The sequence below is a fragment of the Talpa europaea genome (genome assembly GCF_964194135.1).
Source record: "Talpa europaea genome assembly, chromosome: 13".
In the NCBI taxonomy this organism is placed as follows: Eukaryota; Metazoa; Chordata; class Mammalia; order Eulipotyphla; family Talpidae; genus Talpa; species Talpa europaea.
The window spans coordinates 58,678,803-58,698,201 of NC_140080.1; the positions used below are offsets into that span (position 1 = coordinate 58,678,803).

At 43.4% G+C, this 19,399-nt stretch overlaps 1 protein-coding gene across 3 annotated transcripts; it reads right to left on the reverse strand.

The window, feature by feature from the left end:
* Positions 1-1,064: 1,064 nt before the first annotated feature.
* TYMS (thymidylate synthetase) lies at positions 1,065-13,873 on the reverse strand (the record flags this gene model as incomplete). Of its 3 annotated transcripts, XM_084252145.1 has the most annotated exons (7): positions 1,065-1,202; positions 5,485-5,556; positions 5,874-6,049; positions 6,868-6,969; positions 9,528-9,702; positions 12,116-12,189; positions 13,666-13,873. In XM_084252145.1, the coding sequence occupies 7 exons, from the start codon at positions 13,871-13,873 to the stop codon at positions 1,065-1,067; spliced, it is 945 nt and encodes a 314-aa protein (XP_084108271.1). The 3 variants fall into 3 exon arrangements, with proteins under 3 accessions (XP_084108271.1, XP_084108272.1, XP_084108273.1); XM_084252146.1 differs by lacking the exon at positions 6,868-6,969; XM_084252147.1 differs by lacking the exons at positions 9,528-9,702; positions 12,116-12,189.
* Positions 13,874-19,399: the final 5,526 nt, after the last annotated feature.

Below are 19,399 nucleotides of genomic sequence, written 5' to 3' on the forward strand. Positions count from 1 at the left end.
TGGTTTTATATATGGGGAGAAAATCATCCTAGTAAAAACGAATCAGTTGAAAGTTATGTCAACGTTAGGAATCAGCTCAGTAGTCATTATTACTTGATCCTTTAAACAAAGGCATTCTCGTATTTGATTCTTAAATAAATTTAGACTTAATTAACCCAAAGTCCAGGAAGATTTTCTTACAAGATTTTACCTTGCTGGTACAGACATTAAACTGTACTTTGAATAAAAGAAGCATGTTGCATAATTTGTTGGGGTAATTGCTTATTCTTTTTAACATTTGTCATAAATTAGCAGAATAAAAATAGTTCTGCAACACCGTGGGGTATCTGGTATACAACCTCACAGATTGGCCCTTAAGTGGTTTAGCAACTCTTCTTGCTCAGTCTAAACATATTAGAGAATTCACACCAAACTAGGAAGGCACAATGATATTTGTGATATTTTATCACTATATTTAGTGATAAAATGCAACTAGAATTAGAGGAACCACAGAAAAATAGGGCAAAATGTAGTTAAGTCAGCATTTCCAACATACACCCTCACCTTCAGAGCAGCATCCAAATGAGAATACAGCTGTGTATTTAGGGGGGTTCAGTTAATCTATTTTAGTCAAGAACTGAGCAGAAAGGCAATACAGAAAAAAATAAACCTCACAGATAAATGCAGAACACTTTATTATAGTAATATATAACTTTAAATGTTCATAACCACATTATACATTATCATTGACTCATGATGCTGTTCAGCTGGTTCAAATTTGGGGGAATAGCTTATATAATTATGGAAATTCCTCACCTGCACAAAAATGGGATTGAAATGCATGTACATGTTTTTTGTTAAGAGCATAAATTTTTACCTTCTGACTATATTCATAATCTTAGCATTTCCATATATCCTTGGAGTTAATCAAGCTCAAGGCCTTTTACTCTAAGAACCAGCAGTTTACTTCCCACTGGCAACATCCTTAATAGTTTGTAAATAAACTGACAGATCACCAAGAGATTTTTTTACTAGTCCTTCTTTTAAAGCAAAAAAGTTTCACCTGGGCATCCCTTAAAATCACTCTAAACAGCCATTTCCATTTTAATAGAAGGATGAGGACTGTACCCTTCAATCTCAAAGTCTTCAGCTTTGAAATCATCGATTGTCTCAACTTTTCGAAGGATTTTGAGCTTAGGGAAAGGCCTTGGTTCTCGCTGAAGCTGAAAAACATTAGAATTATTTTGCCATATCTGTATAACTTGCTTTAATTCTGTGTCACTTCATGAATCAAACGCACAGTACTTTATCAGCAGAGTATTCCTTTACAGGGGTGTGATAGTGCAGATACCCTGGTTATGCAGGTTAATCAGTCCCTGGTCATGCAACACTAGATGCATGGCAGATGGATTCTCTTTCATGATGTGGATAGTAAAAGATATTTTGTGGAATGATAGTATCAGTAGCCTGGTGGTTCAGCTGGTGGTGTAAGTTGTTTTTTTTTTTTTTTAAATGTGTAGTTTTTTTTTTTTTTAAAGATTTATTTATTCATGCATACAAGAACCGGGGTACAGGCTAGATATGCAGGAGGGTGAGAGGATTCACCAGGGACAGAGCAGGGAACAGAACAGGAAGACTGACTGAAATACATTGCTGAGGGGAGCAGCGAGTGAGACAGGAGAGGTCTGCTGTGCCATTTGGGTATCTCTCTGGCAAGCCGGATCGAAACTGCACTGCAGAGGCTGCGGACAGCTTCAAAGCTCAACTGCCTGCACCACCAGGAAGGCCCAGCGTAAGTTCTTATAATCAATTGTCCATGTAAATGCTCAAACAGGCCTTGTTTTATTGTACTTCAAAATAGTTTGCTTTTTTTTTTTAATTGAAGGTATGTGGCAATCCTGCATCAAGCAAGTCTACTAACTCCAATTTTCCAACAGCGTGTGCTCGCTTTGTGTGTCTGTCACATTTTGATAATTCTCACAATAGTTCAGGCTTTCTCATGATTACTGTATCTGTTATAGCGATCAGTGATCTTTGATGCTACTATTGTAATTGTTTTGGGACGCCACGGACTATACCTATAGACGACGAACTTGTGTGTGTGTGCTGACAGCCTCACCAATAGGCTGTTGCTCTGTCTCTCTCACTCTCCCCAGACTGACCTAGTCTTGAGACACAATATTGAAATTAGGTCAATTCATAACCCTTCAGCAGCCTCTTAAGTGTTTAAATGAAAGGGAGAGTCCCATGTTGCTCATTTTAAAGCAAAAACTAGAAATGATTAAGATTAGTAAGGAAGGCACATCGAGTCAAGACGGGCTGAAAGCTAGGTCTTTGCACCAAATAGTTAGTCAAGTTGTGAATGCAAAGGAAAAATTCTTGAAGGAGACTGAAGGTGTCAGTTCAGTGAACACAGTAAGAAAGCAAAAGTCTTACTGCTAATAGAGTTTTAGTGGTTTGGGTAAATGAAATAATCACACCATCCCTTTAAGCCAAAGTCCAATCCAGAGCAAGGTCTTGACTCCCTTCAATTTTATAAAAGCTGAGAGAAGTGAGGAAGCTGCAGAAGCAGCATAAGATTTGATCCGTAAGGTATGAATTCATGACTCATTCATGAGATTTAAGGAAAAAGCTCCCTCCATAATACCAAGTGCAAGGAAAAGCAAAAAGTGCTGGTAGAAGCAGCCTCAAATTAGCCAGAAGATCTAGCCGAGATAATTGATGACAGTGGCTATACTAAATAGTTTCCATGGAGACAAAGCAGCCTTGTGTTGGAAGAAGATGCCATCTAAGTCTTTCATAGCTACTGAGGAGACATCGATGCCTGGCTTCAAAGGACTATTCAGAGGACTCCAATTAGAGGTTAATTAATGCAGGTGGTGACTTTAAGTTAAAGTCATGTTCATTTACCACTGCAAAAATCCTAGGCCCTTACACATTATGCTAAATCTAGCTTGCCTGTGCTCTATAAACAGAACAAACCCTGGATGACAGCACATCTGTTTACAATATAGCTTACTAAATACTGTTTATATTCACCTGCTCAGATAAAGACTTCTTTCAAAATATTACTATTCACTGACAATGCACCTTGGTCATGTTCATTGGAAATGCCACCCAAGAGCTCTGACAGAGATGTGCAAGATTAATGTTGTCTTCATACCTGCTAATGTAACACCTATTCTCAGCCCGTGCATCAAGGAGTAGTTTTAATTTTCAAGTCTTACTGAAGACATAGATTTCATAAGGCTACAGTTGCCACAGTCAATAATTCTTCTGATATATATGGGGCAAAGTCAACTGAAAACCTTCCAAAAAGGATTCACGTTTCTAGATGCTATTAGGAATATTCATAATTCATGGGAGGAGGTAAAAATATCCACATTAACGGAAATTTGGAAGAAGTTAACTCCAACCCTCAACTTCTTAAAGATGACTTTAAGGGGCTCAAGATTTGAGCAGAGGAAGTTAACTACAGATGTGGTAGAAATAGCAAAAGAACTTTGACAGACTTAAAGGCAGAACCTGAAAATGTGACTGCATTGTTGCAATCTCATGATGAAATTTGAATGAAAGAAGAAATGCTTCTTATGGATGAGTAAAGTAGCTTCTTAGAATCCATCAGTGGACAAGAAACTGAACATTGCTGAAATGAAAATATTACATTTATAAGCTTAGCTGAGAAAATAAGTAGCAGGGCTTGAGGCTTGACTCCAACTTTAAAAGAAGTTCCACTGTGGATAAAATGCTATGAAACAGCATTGTATGATACAGACAACTCTTTCATGAAAGAATCAACTGATTTGGCACACTTCACTGTTTACTTTCAGAAATTGCTAGTCACCCCAACTTTCAGCACCCACTACCCCATCAGTCAGCAGCATCAACATTACGAGGCAAGACCTTCTACCAGCAAAAGCGCATGACTCACTGAAGGCTCAGATGATAGCATATTTTAGCAATAGAGAATTTTAAATTAAGGTATGCACACATTTTTTTCTTTACATAATGCTATGCACATCAAATAGGCTACAGTATATTATAACTTTTATATATGCTGGGTATCTGAAAATTCACAACTCAATTCAGTAGTCTGGATCTGAACTTGCATCTATGAGGTGTGCCTGTATTAAGGATGGGACATAGTTTGACTTGTGCCATTTGTTACTCATAACTTGGTATGGCGACGGAGTTCCAGAATCCTTATCCCAACTTAGTGGCAGAATGAGCAAGGAAAGATGGTATCTGTTGACAGTTAACAGAATTAACGATTAACAATTAGCTAGGATTCCTGTGATGAACAGTAAAGATGAGGACACAGGTCATGACCTCACATTATTCTATCCAGTTCGACTAGAGCAGAAAACCAGGGGCGCTTTGGGATAAAGTGTCCTGAAGTCACCCTCTAATCAAAGGCAACCAAGCTCCCTAAAAGGCGTTGTAACTTTCAAAACCTGATGTAATCTGGAAAGGGCTAAAAAGGGTTTGAAATTTCTTTCTTGGCACTCATTAAGCACAGAAACTCGTATTTTTATTGCCATTTCAAATCACCATTTGTTATCTGCTTTAACATGGATCTGAGCAGATAGGCTTTAGAAAGATCATACCTAAATACTGACCTTAGCATAAAATTAAGGGAAAACACTTGCACCTCAATTCTCTTTCAAATAAAAATAAGAGCTGAAATGCCACTTCCAGGAAGGTGCCAACCTCCCTGCCTGATCTGAATGTGGCTCCTCCTCTCTGGTATGGGCATACCTCAGAAATATTTCAGGTGGCTTCCAGACCACCATAAAAAAGCAAGTATCACAATAAAGCTAGTCACACAATTTTATGTTTATAGGCTTTTAAGTATGTATTGTCTAAAACACTATGTACTTAATTAAAAAATACTTCATTACTAAAAAATGCTAGCCATCACCTGAGTCTTCAGCAAGCTGCAGTCAAGAACTTTTCTTCTGCAGTCACAACTTGACTGGTGCAAGAGAGACCTACCTTTATGCCTACTCAGCTTTCAACAATAAGTTTCATCATTCTTAGTTTTTGATTTAAATTGAGAGATGTGCTACTCTTCCTTTCCCTTGAATATTTAGAGGCCATTGTAGGACTATAACTGGCCTGCTCTAAATATTGTGTCTCAGGGAACATGAAGGCCAGGGGAGAGGGGAACAGCCAGCTGTGGAGAAGTCACAATAAACACATTTGTCAGTTAATTTCCTTGTTTTGTATGGGCCCAGTTCATGGTGCACCAAAACACAACAATAACATCAGAGACCAGTGATCAGAGATCCCAGCACCCGCCATGTTAAGTGTCTGTGGCTGCTGAGCTGAGTGCCTGCCTTGCCCCTGGTCCCACCTGTCCCTAAATGGGAGTCCTGCAGCAGGAATAAGTCATCTTATCTCCGCACAGCACAGAGCAGAATGCCTGTTTCATGAGGGATGTTTCATCAACCTTTTACCAAAAGAAAGTACCCAACTCTAAAGTGTAACAGACAGTCATCTTACCTGCACTTTTAGCGGCTCAATGTGATTCAGGTAAATATGTGCATCTCCCAAAGTATGTACAAAATCGCCTGGCTAAATTCCATGGGAGAAAGCAAAAAAGTAAATATTTTTGTTTCAATTCCTTTCAAACACACCATTTAAAAGACATTATATGGAGTGTTCAGACATCCCAAGCCTTTTCCAAAAATAATTTAAATAGTGTAGCTTTTAAGAAAGTTAATTCATGAAAATTGTAAACCTGTACATAAACTTGTTAGTTCATGCAGGCCACAAGGACAAGAAAGTTCCATAAAAGGCAGAAAGTGAGCAAGCTCATTTCTTATTTTAAAGAACCTAAGAGTTTTGCGTATTGAGCTGACAACAGTCCACTCTTCTCAAGAGCAGCCTACCTTCAGGCCTGTGATGTGTGCGATCATGTAGGTGAGCAAGGAGTAGCTGGCAATGTTGAAGGGCACGCCCAGGCCCATGTCTCCTGACCTCTGGTACAGCTGGCAGGATAGCTCACCATTCACCACATAGAACTGGCAAAGGGCATGGCATGGAGGTAGGGCCATCAGAGGAAGATCTGAGGAGTCAGCACAGAGGAATTTAAGGAGGGTGCTTTTAAAGAACATAGCTAAAGGCAAAGCCAAGACAGGAGAAACAGAAGCCAACTCATATAGTGGAAATCACAACAAAGGGCCACTGGGCCAGTGAGGCCCATGACTAGCACCTTCCATCAAGTCAAAAGGTGACCATCCCACTGCTTAAAGTCTTTAAAGGCGTTAAGAAAGTCCTTAAAATATTCAGTCTCCTCCAACCACAACTATCTTTTTCTCAGTGGTCCCACTGGGGCTTGATGTCACAAACCAGATGGAGACATATCTACCAACAGGAGACTTCTGCATTTGTGCATTTATAGCTGAATCCATGCTATTCCACAGACTGGAAATATGTGTTACCTTCATTGCACCAGACTACAAATAGAGGAGCAGTCCATCCATTGCAGGGGCCACAGGAAACTGGTGTGTCAGGCACACCATCTGGTATTCAGTTTCTATTATAAATGCAAATATTCTACTGTGGGCAATATTTATCATACTTTGACAGAGCTTGATTTTATAACAGAACTATTTAACATGTTAGTGAAAGCCAGGTCTGAAACTTCATCTGTTCTAACTTAAAGCATTAAAATCATAAGGGTATTTTGGCAATTAAAAGCCCCTTTTGGAGGAGGAATGTGCATAAGTATACAAACTAAGACCCAAATCTGGGTTCAACCCATCTTCTGAAGGTGAAAATGGGGCTAAATGTGACTTGCCCCCCAGGATTTCCCAACCAACACTGCTTCCATTCGTGCTAACAGTAAAGTTAGGACAAAAGGATAATTAGGATGCTTTCAACCTTTTGGATTCCAAGCACACATGATGATTCTTCTGTCATCAGGGTTGGTTTTGATCGTGTCAATCACTTTTTGCAGCTGGTCTACTCCTTGACCTGAATAATCTGTAGAATTGTCACAAAGAGAGAGTAGGCATACACTTTAATCACCACATCTTATAAGATGGGCTCAGAAGTCATCTACCACATTGTCCTTCCACAGCCCCCTTGGCCCATGGTTGACCTTGATCCAACACACTTAATTTCTCCAATGTCACTGGGTGATGTTGAGTTCCAGGTCCTATCTAGACTTCTAGGTCTGTCTTCTGGAGCCATGACAAAGTCTATGTTTTTTTCTACCTAAGAAAGTCCTTAAAGGGCATCCCCAGTGGTGCAGTGGCTTGAGCGCCGGGCTATGAAGCTGTCTCTGAAGTGCGGGTTCGATCATGGCCAGCCATGGAGAGACCCACATGGCGCGGCAGACCTCTTGTCGCATCTGCTGCTCCCCTCAGCAGTGTATTTCTGTCGTCTGCCTGTTCTGCTCCCTGCTCTGTCTCTGGTGAATCCTCTCACCCTCCTGCGCCTCTGGCCTATACCCCAGCTCTTGTATAAAAATAAATCTTTAAAAAAAAAAAAGAAAAAAAGGAAAAAAAATAAAGTCCTTAAAATATTCAGTCTCCTCCAACCACAACAATCTCTTTCTTCCAGTAGTCCCATTGGGGCTTTTATCTCCAGACACATCAATCACTCCTTTCTCACTTCACTGACACAATCTAGTTCATCCATGTTCCATATAAAGTACTGATCTTAAACAACATCTAATATTCTATATACATTCTGACTCGAGGACTATGGATTCCTATGACCCAGGCTCTATTCTTCTATACTTCCATTTAAATTAAAATTCAGCAGCTAAACAACTATTAGCTTGTAAATTTCAAGAAACCTCCATAGTGATTACACCATTATGTATTTTTTCTTCCATTTCTGGTTTCTGGACTTCAAATACTTGCCTTCCTTGAATGGAACTAGAGGCTGACAAGTGAAGAACTTGTTTTTACAGGTTAAACTTCCATTTCCTGGTGACAGACTATGTTCTAGTTCAGTTCTTACATTGGGAGTGCAGTGGGGAAGTCCTATCACAATCACAGTTCCAAGAAAAGGTTAACACCAAGTGAACAATGAACTATGATGGCAAAATTCTGTGTCCTGTTGTGGTAATTACATAAATTGACACCTGCTAAAAATGTACACACGTGTGCACACACAAATGAGTTCAAGTAAAAATGAGAAAATCTGGAAAGTTCTGTGAATTTTACCAGTATCAATTTATGTAAGAGATTACACAGAATGATGTCATTGGGGGAAACTGGGTGGAGGGTTCAAGACAAAAACTTTAAGACGACACTCTCCTACTGCAACCCAACAGTTGAGCATTCATACAACTCTAAACTAAGGCCATAATTTTGTTAGGCTCCTTAAGCTCTTGCTTAATAAATAATTGAGCACCAGGCAGGATTTAACGCACAATTAAGCTGGGAGAGTAGCCTCACCCCTTAGAATGTCCTAGGGCGGAGGTTACAAACTAGTAACTGACAGACCAGTTACTTGCAGAAAGCATTTGGTGCACATAGCATTTTTTTTTTTTTGCATTTATGGTAAAGTTTATGTAACATTAAATCAACTATTTCAATCATTGTAAGTGTGTAACTGGTGGCGTTAAGGTACATTACCAGTACTGTGCAGCCATCACCACTGTCCATTCCAGATCTTTTTCATCTTCCCAAACTAAAGAGTTGTATCCATTAAACAAGTCCCAGTCCCTGGCAACCACCAGTCTACTTTGTCTCTATGAATTTGCCTATTCCAGGACCATATGGCATTTAAATTTACTGAAGTTGCCAACATTCAAAAGATCTCAAAATCACACATAAAAACGCAGGTGTTAGAGTTTTTACTGCAGAATTCTACCATCAGGCCTCAATCCCTCCAGCTGACTGGGGGAGAAATGTGACTGCCCCCTTCGGATGACTCATGCTCTCCAGGTCTCTGGCCAACCAGAAAACTGTGACTGACTGCACACACGCAGACACATGTCCGAGGTAGGCATTTGCTTTAGCAACCCCTGGCCTGAGGCCATGCAGGACAAGAAGGGTCAAAAGACTGCGGCTGGGTTCTGTGGTTCTGTGACACTCAGCAAATGGGGCCGATAACAGAGGTAGACATCCAGTAGTGAGATATCTCGTCTTCCACCAGTCCTCTTGAGGAGCGGAAAGGGTGACTGAGAACTGTGTTGTCACATCAGTGCCACCCATGGTGTGTGTGCCGGGTAGCTCAGTCTTGAAATGGGAAATCTAAATTGCAAGGCATCCCCTGGGTGTCTTCTCCACCAGAGGAACTTTCTACCCTTCCCCCCAACATAGCAGCAAATAGTGTTGCAACAGCTAACGACACCGGGCATGGTACCTGCCATGGGTATGGGGGGCTAGTCACTGAGCATGTGCTCTGACCTCATTAAGTGTAGATGTGACTCCTCCACATGAATCTGAATTTATACCTCTCACAGGTAAAAGTTACACCTCAGCAATCCAGACACTGACCTCTCATCCCAGAGACTGCACTTGAAACAGCAAGTTCATGCTATACAGGTACTCAGGAAATCCGAGCCATCACTGTCTCCTCACCTGAATCTTTATCTTTGTACTCTGCCCCAAAATGTCTCCACTGAAAGCCATAAACGGGGCCTAAATCCCCTTCTTCTCTGTTGGAGAACCCAAGGCTGTCCAAAAAGTCTCGGGACCCATTGGCATCCCAGATTTTCACTCCCTTGGAAGACAGTTCATTAGCATTTGTGGATCCCTGGAAGAGATAGGAAGACAGGCATCCAGGTGAACTGAGCCATCAAAATTGGTCCAACAGCCTCCCAAGCAGGCCTCCAGATTATGCTGACAGCGGTGGGGTTGGGGGAGGGCGGGAGGAGAAAGCAGGCCCACAACATGACCCCCACCTCTCCATCCTATTTAAGCAGGAACCACCCTCTCAAAGCATTTTTTCCCTAGCCCCAACAACTGAACTTCAAGTTCTTTCATTATTCCCACCTCCTTCAGTGAAGTTGTTTTTTAGTGAAGAAGTTGTTTTTTAGTGAACTTCAGTGAAGAAGTTTTTTAACCAGTTGTTTTATCCACATAAGATGGCCAGAATTAGGGCCTCCCCGGTGGCGCAGCGGTTGAGTGCTGGGTTGCGAAGCTGCCCGCGGCCTCTGCGGCGCCAGTTCGATCCCTGGTTGCTCCCCGGCCACCGGAGGAGGGTCCCGCATGGTGCGCAGAACTCTCCTGCCGCCCGCTGCTCCCCTCAGCAGTGTACTTCGGTCCTTCTGCCTGCTCTGCTCCCCGCTCTGGCTCTGGTGAATTCTCTCACCCTCCCGCGCTTCTGACTGTACCCAGTGCATGTGTAAACAAACAAACAAATAAATAAATAAATGAATGAATAAAATGCATGCCTCTTTAAAAAAAAAAAAAAAAAAAAAAAAAAGATGGCCAGAATTAACTTATCATCTGTTCAGTGTCTCTTACCTGGCATTCAGGATGTGTCTACTGGTTGGCCTAATCAACATTAGTTTTTCTGGCAAACGTATCAGTGATAAATTTTGTATATGGCACTGTTAAGTTATGCTTACCCCTAACCTATACTTTAAGTAGTAGTTGTTCTGTTTTTGTTTTTGCCAAGTACAAACCATGTGTTTATTTCTAACATTTCACCTCCCCAGATTTGGCTCATGTCATCCAGGTCAAGGAGAGACCCACTGGGCTCCAGGTATGACATTGAGTCAGTTACAAGAAGGGCTGGGTGCCACACTCCTGGGCTCTGTGCCTGCCTTCATCTCTGACCAGCTCCCTCACCATTCTGGTCTCCTGCCCACATCTACAGAACAGTGGTATTCACCGCATATATGATTGTGAGGGATTAGATAAAACAAGCAAAACACCAGGTGCTCAATAAATACTACTGCAGACCCCATCTCGTCATCTGTCCACAGATTTCAGCTGACTCCTGTATTTTACTGAGCACCAATGGAGCAACTCATCAGAAGTGAGTCTGATGTGTTCTTGACAAGGATTTCTTAGAGCCCTGAATTCACAAGCTTTCAGATTAAACAGGTGAATGCATCTTATTTCTGGGCATGTAGATTCCTCCCTTTCTGTCACTGAGTTTATATTAATTTTTTCATTTCCAACAAATCATTTCTCAATCTTTCACACGGAGCTTCAAAAATTTCCTCTTTCCATCCACTAAGATTGGGCTCTAGCTAATTGACCAATCTATTCTGAGATTTCTGATGATGCTTTGGAACTAGAGGCTCACCAGCAGTTAAAGTAGCCAACACATAAGAAAATACCCCAAGAACACAGAACTAGGAAAGACTGGATTGTATCCAATTCTAAACCCTATCTAAAAAGGGATTAGGCAGCTTAGGTATGGTTTGGCCAAAAACCACTCAAGACACAGCAACTGCTCTGAGGAAGGGATTCTCCCTTCTAGCCTGGCACAGAATAGAGCCTATCTCTTCACATTCTGACCAGCACCAGCCAGAGTATCACTGGTAAGAACCAGGAGTGCAGCGAGGGGAGGCTCAGGCGCGGTTGCTGCCAGACTCCAACACACTCCAGTCTCCCTAGGCACCTACTCCATTCTTTGAAAGTATAGCCTGTTACTAGAGACCCTTCTCACTTATAACACAGGAACATGGCTGGGTTTTATATTCTGTGATCCATGTATGTGAGTACCTACTATGTGGCAGGCCCTAGGGTACAACAGTGAACAAAAGGATAAAGTTCTCCATCATGGAGCTTACATTTTACTTATCTATTTATTGGCAGACATTATACATCAGATGATGGTTCTCCATAGAGATAACAAAGGTGAGGTGGGAGGAGAGTGTGTGTGGGTGATCATAGTCTTAGATCACACTGGGTCACTGGGCAGAGATGAGGCAGATAAGGGAGTCTTGCTATATGTGAGGAAATAGGATTCTGGGAGCAGTAATGTGAAGTTCCAGAGTTCTAGGTAGGGATGTATAGGCTTGTCATTGGCTCAAAGATTAGCAAGGAGGCCAGAACTGGACCAGGGGACCCAGTGAGTGCCTCACTCTGACCATGTGAAATGGGACCAGTAAGGCCTTTCAGTTGCAGTGTGACATGATCTGACTTTAAAGGACCTCATTGGCACTATGTTAAAAACAGATGCCTACTTCCATCATCAGCAATTTCTTTACCTTGATAAACCACAACAGCTCTTCCAAAACACCTTTCCAGAAAACACGTTTGGTTGTCAGCAGAGGAAATTCATCTGAAAAACAATTTGCCATAAGTTGGAGACAGGAAAATGGAACACACCCTCCAGATTTCTCAGTAGAAGAAAACTGTCCAGGGACACAGGCCCTCCAGCAACCACAGAAATAACTGGAAACTGTGACTCCTGCCCCATGGGTGGAGTCATGGGCTGCAGGGCATGTCAGTGACACCGCTTAGACTTAAGTCTGCCCTCCTGAGCAGCTAAACCATAGGACACAGGAATTCCAGTGAGAAAGGGTGGGGACAAGGCAGAGAGGCCATATGGGCGGAGACAGAGCTACCACCCACTGCTTAGTTTGTGTGAAGCCTCCATAGAGGTATGAAGACAACATTCACTTGGACAAAGGCTGAGGGATCCCAGGACTATTCCATGATTTTTCAGCTAGGGAAAACATGCTCCGACTAGAGGCTAGCAGATAGCATATTGGCCAAAAAAGAAAAATAGTATGTAAAATACTTGCAAAGTCAATTAACCTCTATTTTTTTTAATGTACAAAAAAATAGTGACTTTAAACACCTTATATGCATGATCCTACTGAACCCTGAAAAACACCCTTCTGGAGGTACCATTCTGATCTCTATTTTACAGGCACAGGAAGGTAATACAGAAGTTCGTGTGAAGCAATAGCAAAATAAAAATATAAAAGCTTACCTCTAAATTTGTAATCATTCAGTCCCCATTATTAGATGTATAGTTGACAGTCATGTAACAAGGATAGATTTTGCAAGCACCTAGCTTTATCAGTATTGTCTGCTGAACAGTATTTCCTCCATTTTGAGCATATGGGATATGAATTTTTTGAGTTAAGTAACTCGCCCTAGTCTCAGCAGAGGGGCAGTATTAAAAACTAGATCTGTGGTTCTCTGCGGCCACTGCACCTGGAGGTACAGGAAGGTGGCCCCTCTGCTCAGATGAAGCGCCCTAAGCTGTCACAGGAGACCAACCACCGCAGCCCGCGGGCAGAATGGGGCAACTGAAAGCACAAGTTCCCGCCAAAGTCTCTCAACTCAGCTTTCATCCTCTTTGCGCCATTGCCCGGCCCATATAATCCTAGCTTCAGTTTTTAAAAAACTTGCAGAGAGGAACGACCCAACCAGGGAAGCATGAAGAGGGGCATAAGAGGGACCTCTAGCCAAGCCTTTGGACAAGGCCAGGCCGACCCCCCCCCCCGCGCACTCCAGCCTGGGGCAAACATTCCCAGACCAGGAGGCGACAGCAGAAGCGAGCGCTGCAGAGCACACCCTGGGGTCGGGAGGCCCAGCGCGGCTCCACGTCCCAGCTGTCACTCGCGCTTACGTGGCCCTCGCAAATCCTGGGTCAAACTGAGTCTGGGCGTTGCGTGTGTGGAAGGCGGACGAGGCTGCGCCTCCCACGCCGCAGCACGGAGGGCGGGACTCGGGGTCGCCGCCGGGCGCCGTCTCCCGCCCGCCCCCGGCCGCAGCCCGCCCGCCCCGGCGCGGCCGCGGTCACCTCTCAGGCTGTAGCGCGCCTGCAGGCCGAACACCGACAGGGTGCCGGTGCCCGTGCGGTCCTCCTTCCTGAAGCCGCAGCGGAGGATGTGCTCCACCTGCCCCAGGTACTGCAGCTCCCCGTGGCGCGTCGGCGGAGGCTCGGCGCCCCGCTCCTGCGCGGGGGGCGGCGCCGCCCGGCGCGGCACCTCGGAGTCGGCGGCGGGCATGGCCGGGGCGCGGCTGCGGGGCCGCCAGGGAACCGCCAAGGAACCGCGCGGGAGTCGGCCGGGCGGGGAAGAGGGCGGGATTCTTTCCCGGAGCCTTTTTTCCCGCCGTCGCGCCCTGACTCCGCCTCTTCCTGCTCCGCGGCGCTGGTGCTGCCCCGAGCGCGCCGGCCCCCGCCCCCTCGAGCCCCAGGTGCGCGCACGGCCCCAGGTGCGCGGGGCGACGCGCTCGCGGCGCCGGGAATCGGAAGTTCGCGGAATCGCGTCGTTTTGTGGCGGTGTTAAAAGTTGAGGACCTTTGGCCGGGAAAGAGCTAAAACCTGGAAACTACCCAAAAATAGATGACTGGATCAAGAAGATGTGGTGCATTTACACCATGGAGTATTTCTCAGCAATCAAAAAAGATAAACACATGCAATTTGCAGCAACATGGATGGCGCCGGAAGGGATCATGCTCAGCGAAATAAGCCAGAAAGAAAAAGAAAAATACTGGATGGTCTCACTCGTAGCAGGAATCTGGAAAACTTAACTAAGGGACCAGGAAAAAGACTAATCAATACAAAGTTTAAAAATCAAAATCAACAAGCAACTATAAACCAGAGACACACTGGGGGGGGGGGGAGAAGAAGGATTAGGGTCAAAATAAGGGAGGGGTGCAATTGTATGGGGAATATAACCAAAATGAAAATGCATACATTGTGCAAAAATGAAAAATGATGTAAGAATTATATAAAATAAAATATTAAAGAACTAAAACCTGTATTTTCCTGCATTGGCTGGGAAAGGCCACCCTGGCAAGTTTTGAGGTCCACCACTCTATCCTTTAATCAAGGGGACCAGGGAGCAAGCCCCACGTGTTCAAAACCCAAAGTAAACAAAGCCTAGTTATTTGAGTTGTTTCCTACAACAGAGGTGGGTATGCTACCTGTTTTTGCAGTCCCTCCATCCTCAATGTTGGTGCCTGGAGCAAGTGTAATAAGGGAAACTTTTTTACTTGATTAATGATAGGCAGACATTTTAAAGTATTTTCTATCAAAAATTTCAATTTTAGTGAAATGTATATAATATAAACACAAGTGGGTAGGAGCCATCCGATAGTGAGTTTAAAATGAGATAACATATGTGTGTAGGTGGAACAAATTGTCTTTCATCAAACACTGTTGAGCACATAGTGGATGCTTAAAATTTTTGGTTTTGTGTCTGGGAGATAGGAGATCTGATGAAAATATCACACACTTTCTTCTGTTCAATAACATTTGTAAGTTTTTTTCTGGTCATCTCAGGTCTATTGTCTGCAAGATTCTGGAATCTTCTGCTAAAGTGCACATTTCAAACGAAAGGTTAAAATTTTTGTAGCAGTGAAACAGGAATCTGGGAAGAGGTAAATATTTACATCTGCAGCTCTATGTAATCTGCAGATCTACCTAATCTGCTCAGCAAAAACAATATAATATGGGCCTCCCTGGTGGCGCAAGGGGTTAAGCACCGCACTATGAAGCAATCTGTAACCTCTGCAGCACAAGTTCGATCCCCGGCACAGCAGACTTCTCCTGACTTGCCTGCTGCTCCCCTCAGCAGTGTATTTCAGTCTACCCATTATGTTCCCTGCTCTGTCTCCAGTGAATCCTCTCACCCACCCCCCACCGCATCCCTGGCCTGTACCCCACCTCTTATATGCATAAATAAACAAATCCTTTTAGGGCCTCCCCGGTGGCTCAGCGGTTGAGCGCTGGGTTGCAAAGCTGCCCTCGGCCTCTGCGCTGCCGGTTCGATCCCCGGCTGCTCCCCGGCCACCAGAGGCAGGTCCCACATGGTGCGTAGACCTCTCCTGCCGCCCGCTGCTCCCCTCAGCAGTGTACTTCGGTCCTTCTGCCTGCTCTGCTCCCCGCTCTGGCTCTGGTGAATTCTCTCACCCTCCCGCGCTTCTGACTGTACCCAGCGCATGTATAAACAAAACAAACAAATAAATAAAACATGCCTCTATTAAAAAAAAAAAAAAGAAAAAAAATAAACAAATCCTTTTAAAAATAATGTAATATGGGCCTCCCCGGGGGCGCAGCGGTTGAGTGCTGGGTTGCGAAGCTGCCCGCAGCCTCTGCAGGTCCGGTTGGATCCCCGCCGCTGGGCGAGGGTCCCACATGGCTTGCAGACCTCTCCTGTCCCCCGCTGCTCCCCTCAGCAGTGTACTTCGTCAGTCTGCCTGTTCTCTTCCCCACTCTGGCTCTGGTGAATTCTCTCACCCTCCTGTGCTTCTGACTATACTCAGTGCTTGTATAAATAAATAGATAAAGCTTAAAAAAAAAAAGTAATATGCCTTTATGTGCCACCACCAAGCCTATACCAAATAAATCGAACTCCAAAGAGAATTTATGAACTAGCTGGACATTTTGATTAATTGAAGGGGGAAACCATTAAGAACAGACTAAGGAATTTTTTCCGGGACCATTTCACAATCACCATGGTTGGAAAGTCGATGTATTTGCTCTCTGGTTGTACTGAGTGTTCACTGATGTCATTTTTGGAGTCAGTGGGTTTGGAGTGCGGGGTCCCTGGGTTCACTCTGGGAAAAGTTTCACCAGAACTCCCATTTTAGTGACACGGGGCGAGATTCCCCAGGCAAGTTTCTTCATGAGACAGAGACATTAGTTATATTTAAAGAAAAGGTTTATTAGGGAAAGGGACAGAAGAATAAAGGACACTTGCATAGACACAAGCGGGCAGGATGAGCTGCCCCAAAAGGGACAGGTTTGTTGAGAGAGGCCTGCATGGTTGCAGGCGGGCAGCCTTGAGGAGAGCGGCCTCCACTGAGGGAGGTCAGTGAAGAGAAGTCCTGGCAGGTACAGGTCACAGGCAGGCAGGAAGCTGCTGCCCTGCAGAAGGAGAGGGTTGGTAAAAAGAAGCCCCTGCATAGTCACAGGTGGGCAGAGGAAGTGCTGCCCCAAGCCAGTGCAGAGACTGCACTGGCTCTTTGGGAGGGCTCACTCCTCCATAGAGTGGCCTGTTTGTTGCTGATGTTGGATAACTAGGCAAAACTAGAAAGAGATCAGAGATTCCAGAATGGGCCCAATCTCCATATCTTCACTCTCAGGTCTGTGCTCCACTCCCTAGAGCAGTCTGATCCTGCTCAGGTCTTATGCCTTGTGATAAGGCTCTGGTGCTTAAGGGCCCCGGCCTCTACATCTGGGTTACTGGTCATGTTATTTCCCTCTATCCCCACCTCCCTGTGTAAGTCAGGTTCTGGTCTTGGGGGTACCTCCTTTCCAGTCTTTCTTCTTGTCCTCCATCATTCACAAAGCCCTTTTCATAGTGGTGACTGAAATGCACTGTGTTACAGGATAACACACATCCTAAATCTCCTTAATCCATCACAACACTAAACTAACTTTTCTTAGGTCAAGTAGCTTCTTCCCCTCCCTAGCAACTTCCTTGGTCCACTCCCATACCAGGGTAACAATAGTTTTATTTTTTCTTAATTTTTTGAGGTTTTAAAATTTATTGATATATACATATCTTACTTTTTAAAAAAATTATTTTTTACATCATTGTAACAATAGTTTTAAAACACAATCTGTGTCTCCTTTGGGAATAATTATCCTCTAGTGTTGTGCTACGATTTGGAGGTTGGGTAGATGGCTGTGGGCTGTCATTCTTTTTGATGGCAATTTGGAACGAGAATGGTGCTGGGTCAGAAAACCTGAACTCAGAAATGCTTTAGGCAGGACTGCGGCACTCATCTGGACTAGCTTGAGTGCTCCTAGATGTACGAAGCTAAAATGCCTGGTGGAGGAACCATTCTACGTGGGCCAGGAGCTGGAGAGTCTCTCTCCAGGCTTTTCAGCTGTTTTGTGTGGGGCTGTTCTCCACTGAGTGGGATTGTTCTGCATATTGCAGGGATTTAGCATACCTATGGAAAGCCAATTAAATGTAGATATTCTCCAAACCCCACACCTAACCAAAAAGTGTCTCCACACATCTCCAACCAGAAAGAATCCCAGGCTGAAAATATGCCTGATTACCCAGTTGCTATATGTGAGGAATTTTCCCTTTGTTATTGTGAGCCAAGTTTAATTGTTCTGGTTGAATATCAGTGGTACTACAAGATAAAACCAAGACAAGAGTAGGCTTCCCTGACCACGTAGAAATTCCTCTTTTACTGAGGTAGAAAGAGAATGGTTCCTTTGCTGGTGGCTGCTCCATAAAAGCAAATTAGAATGATGATGCTCTTGGACAAGCATATCATTCATTTATTCATTTACTCATTCAACAAGCATTTTTATCACAGTGCCTGTCATTGGTCAGCAAGGAGCAGAACAGACAAATTTCCCTTTATAACTTATTTTTTGGCAACTTCTCTGATATGTATCAAATGTATGATGGAATAGACTATTTGAGATTTATTGTACATTGAGGAATGCAGTATTCTATCAATAGTATCCAAATTTTTAATAAACCTTGGTTACGATAGGAAAGGCTTTATCTTCATTTGGAGTTGTAGTAGTCAATTGGCTGTCTCGGGAATTCTGAATTTCTCTGACAAACCTTTCTTTAAATAACTCAAGACAGGGTGAAAAATGCTTTAAAGGTTTGAGTCCTCTCTTTAGCAATATTTCTTTTTATAATTTGAAAGACTGGCTAAAAATCTATTCCAGATGTAATCCTTAGTGCCATACTACCAAAGAGCTTGCCTATTTTTGTATTGTGGCAAGGTCCAATTATGAGATTAGGGTCAGTCAAAAACATCTTGTATTTTCCATAAAAGAGAGCTCTCATAGAGTATACTAAAAAAAAAAAAAGGGTTTACTGATAGAGCTGAACGAAAAGATCTCCAAAACTCAAAGGGAAAGGGAAAGGCAGCAAATCCAGTCTGCTTAATTATACATTGATGGTGACCTACTAATAAGGTCCCTTCTGAATGAGAACTTAGAATTAAAGTTTAATTGTTCTTTAAGATTGATCAGGTTCCCCAATGAGAATATTATGTATAGATTTAGCTGTGCCACTATTTCAGAAGAAACATCCTAAGTTTGAGAGAGTGACTGATGTACTCCCAAAAGATCGTTCAGTCACTTTCCCTACAGATTTAGTAGATTTACATTTTATTTCAGTGTAAGGATAATCTTGGAATGGAATTACATATACTAAAATTTAAAGATGTATACTGTATAGTGCTCAATTTACTTTAACCGACTATTTTAGCAAAATATTCTTCTAATGAGAAATCCTTAAAATTTATGTATCCACTACTGAAAATTTTGAGAAAAATCCAAACAAAAATTTTTAAAAGCATCCATATTCCCATTATATTATGCCAATCCTTTTTTTTTTAAAGATTTATTTATTTATGCATACAAGAGCTGGGGTACAGGCCAGAGATGCAGGGCGAGGGGAGGGAAGTGAGAGGATTCACCAGAGACAGAGTGGGTAACAGAACAGGCAGACTGACTGAAGTACACTGCTGAGGGCAGCAGCAGGTGGGCCAGGAGAGGTCTGCTGCACCATGTGGGCTGTTCCCTGGCTGGGCCCAGAGGC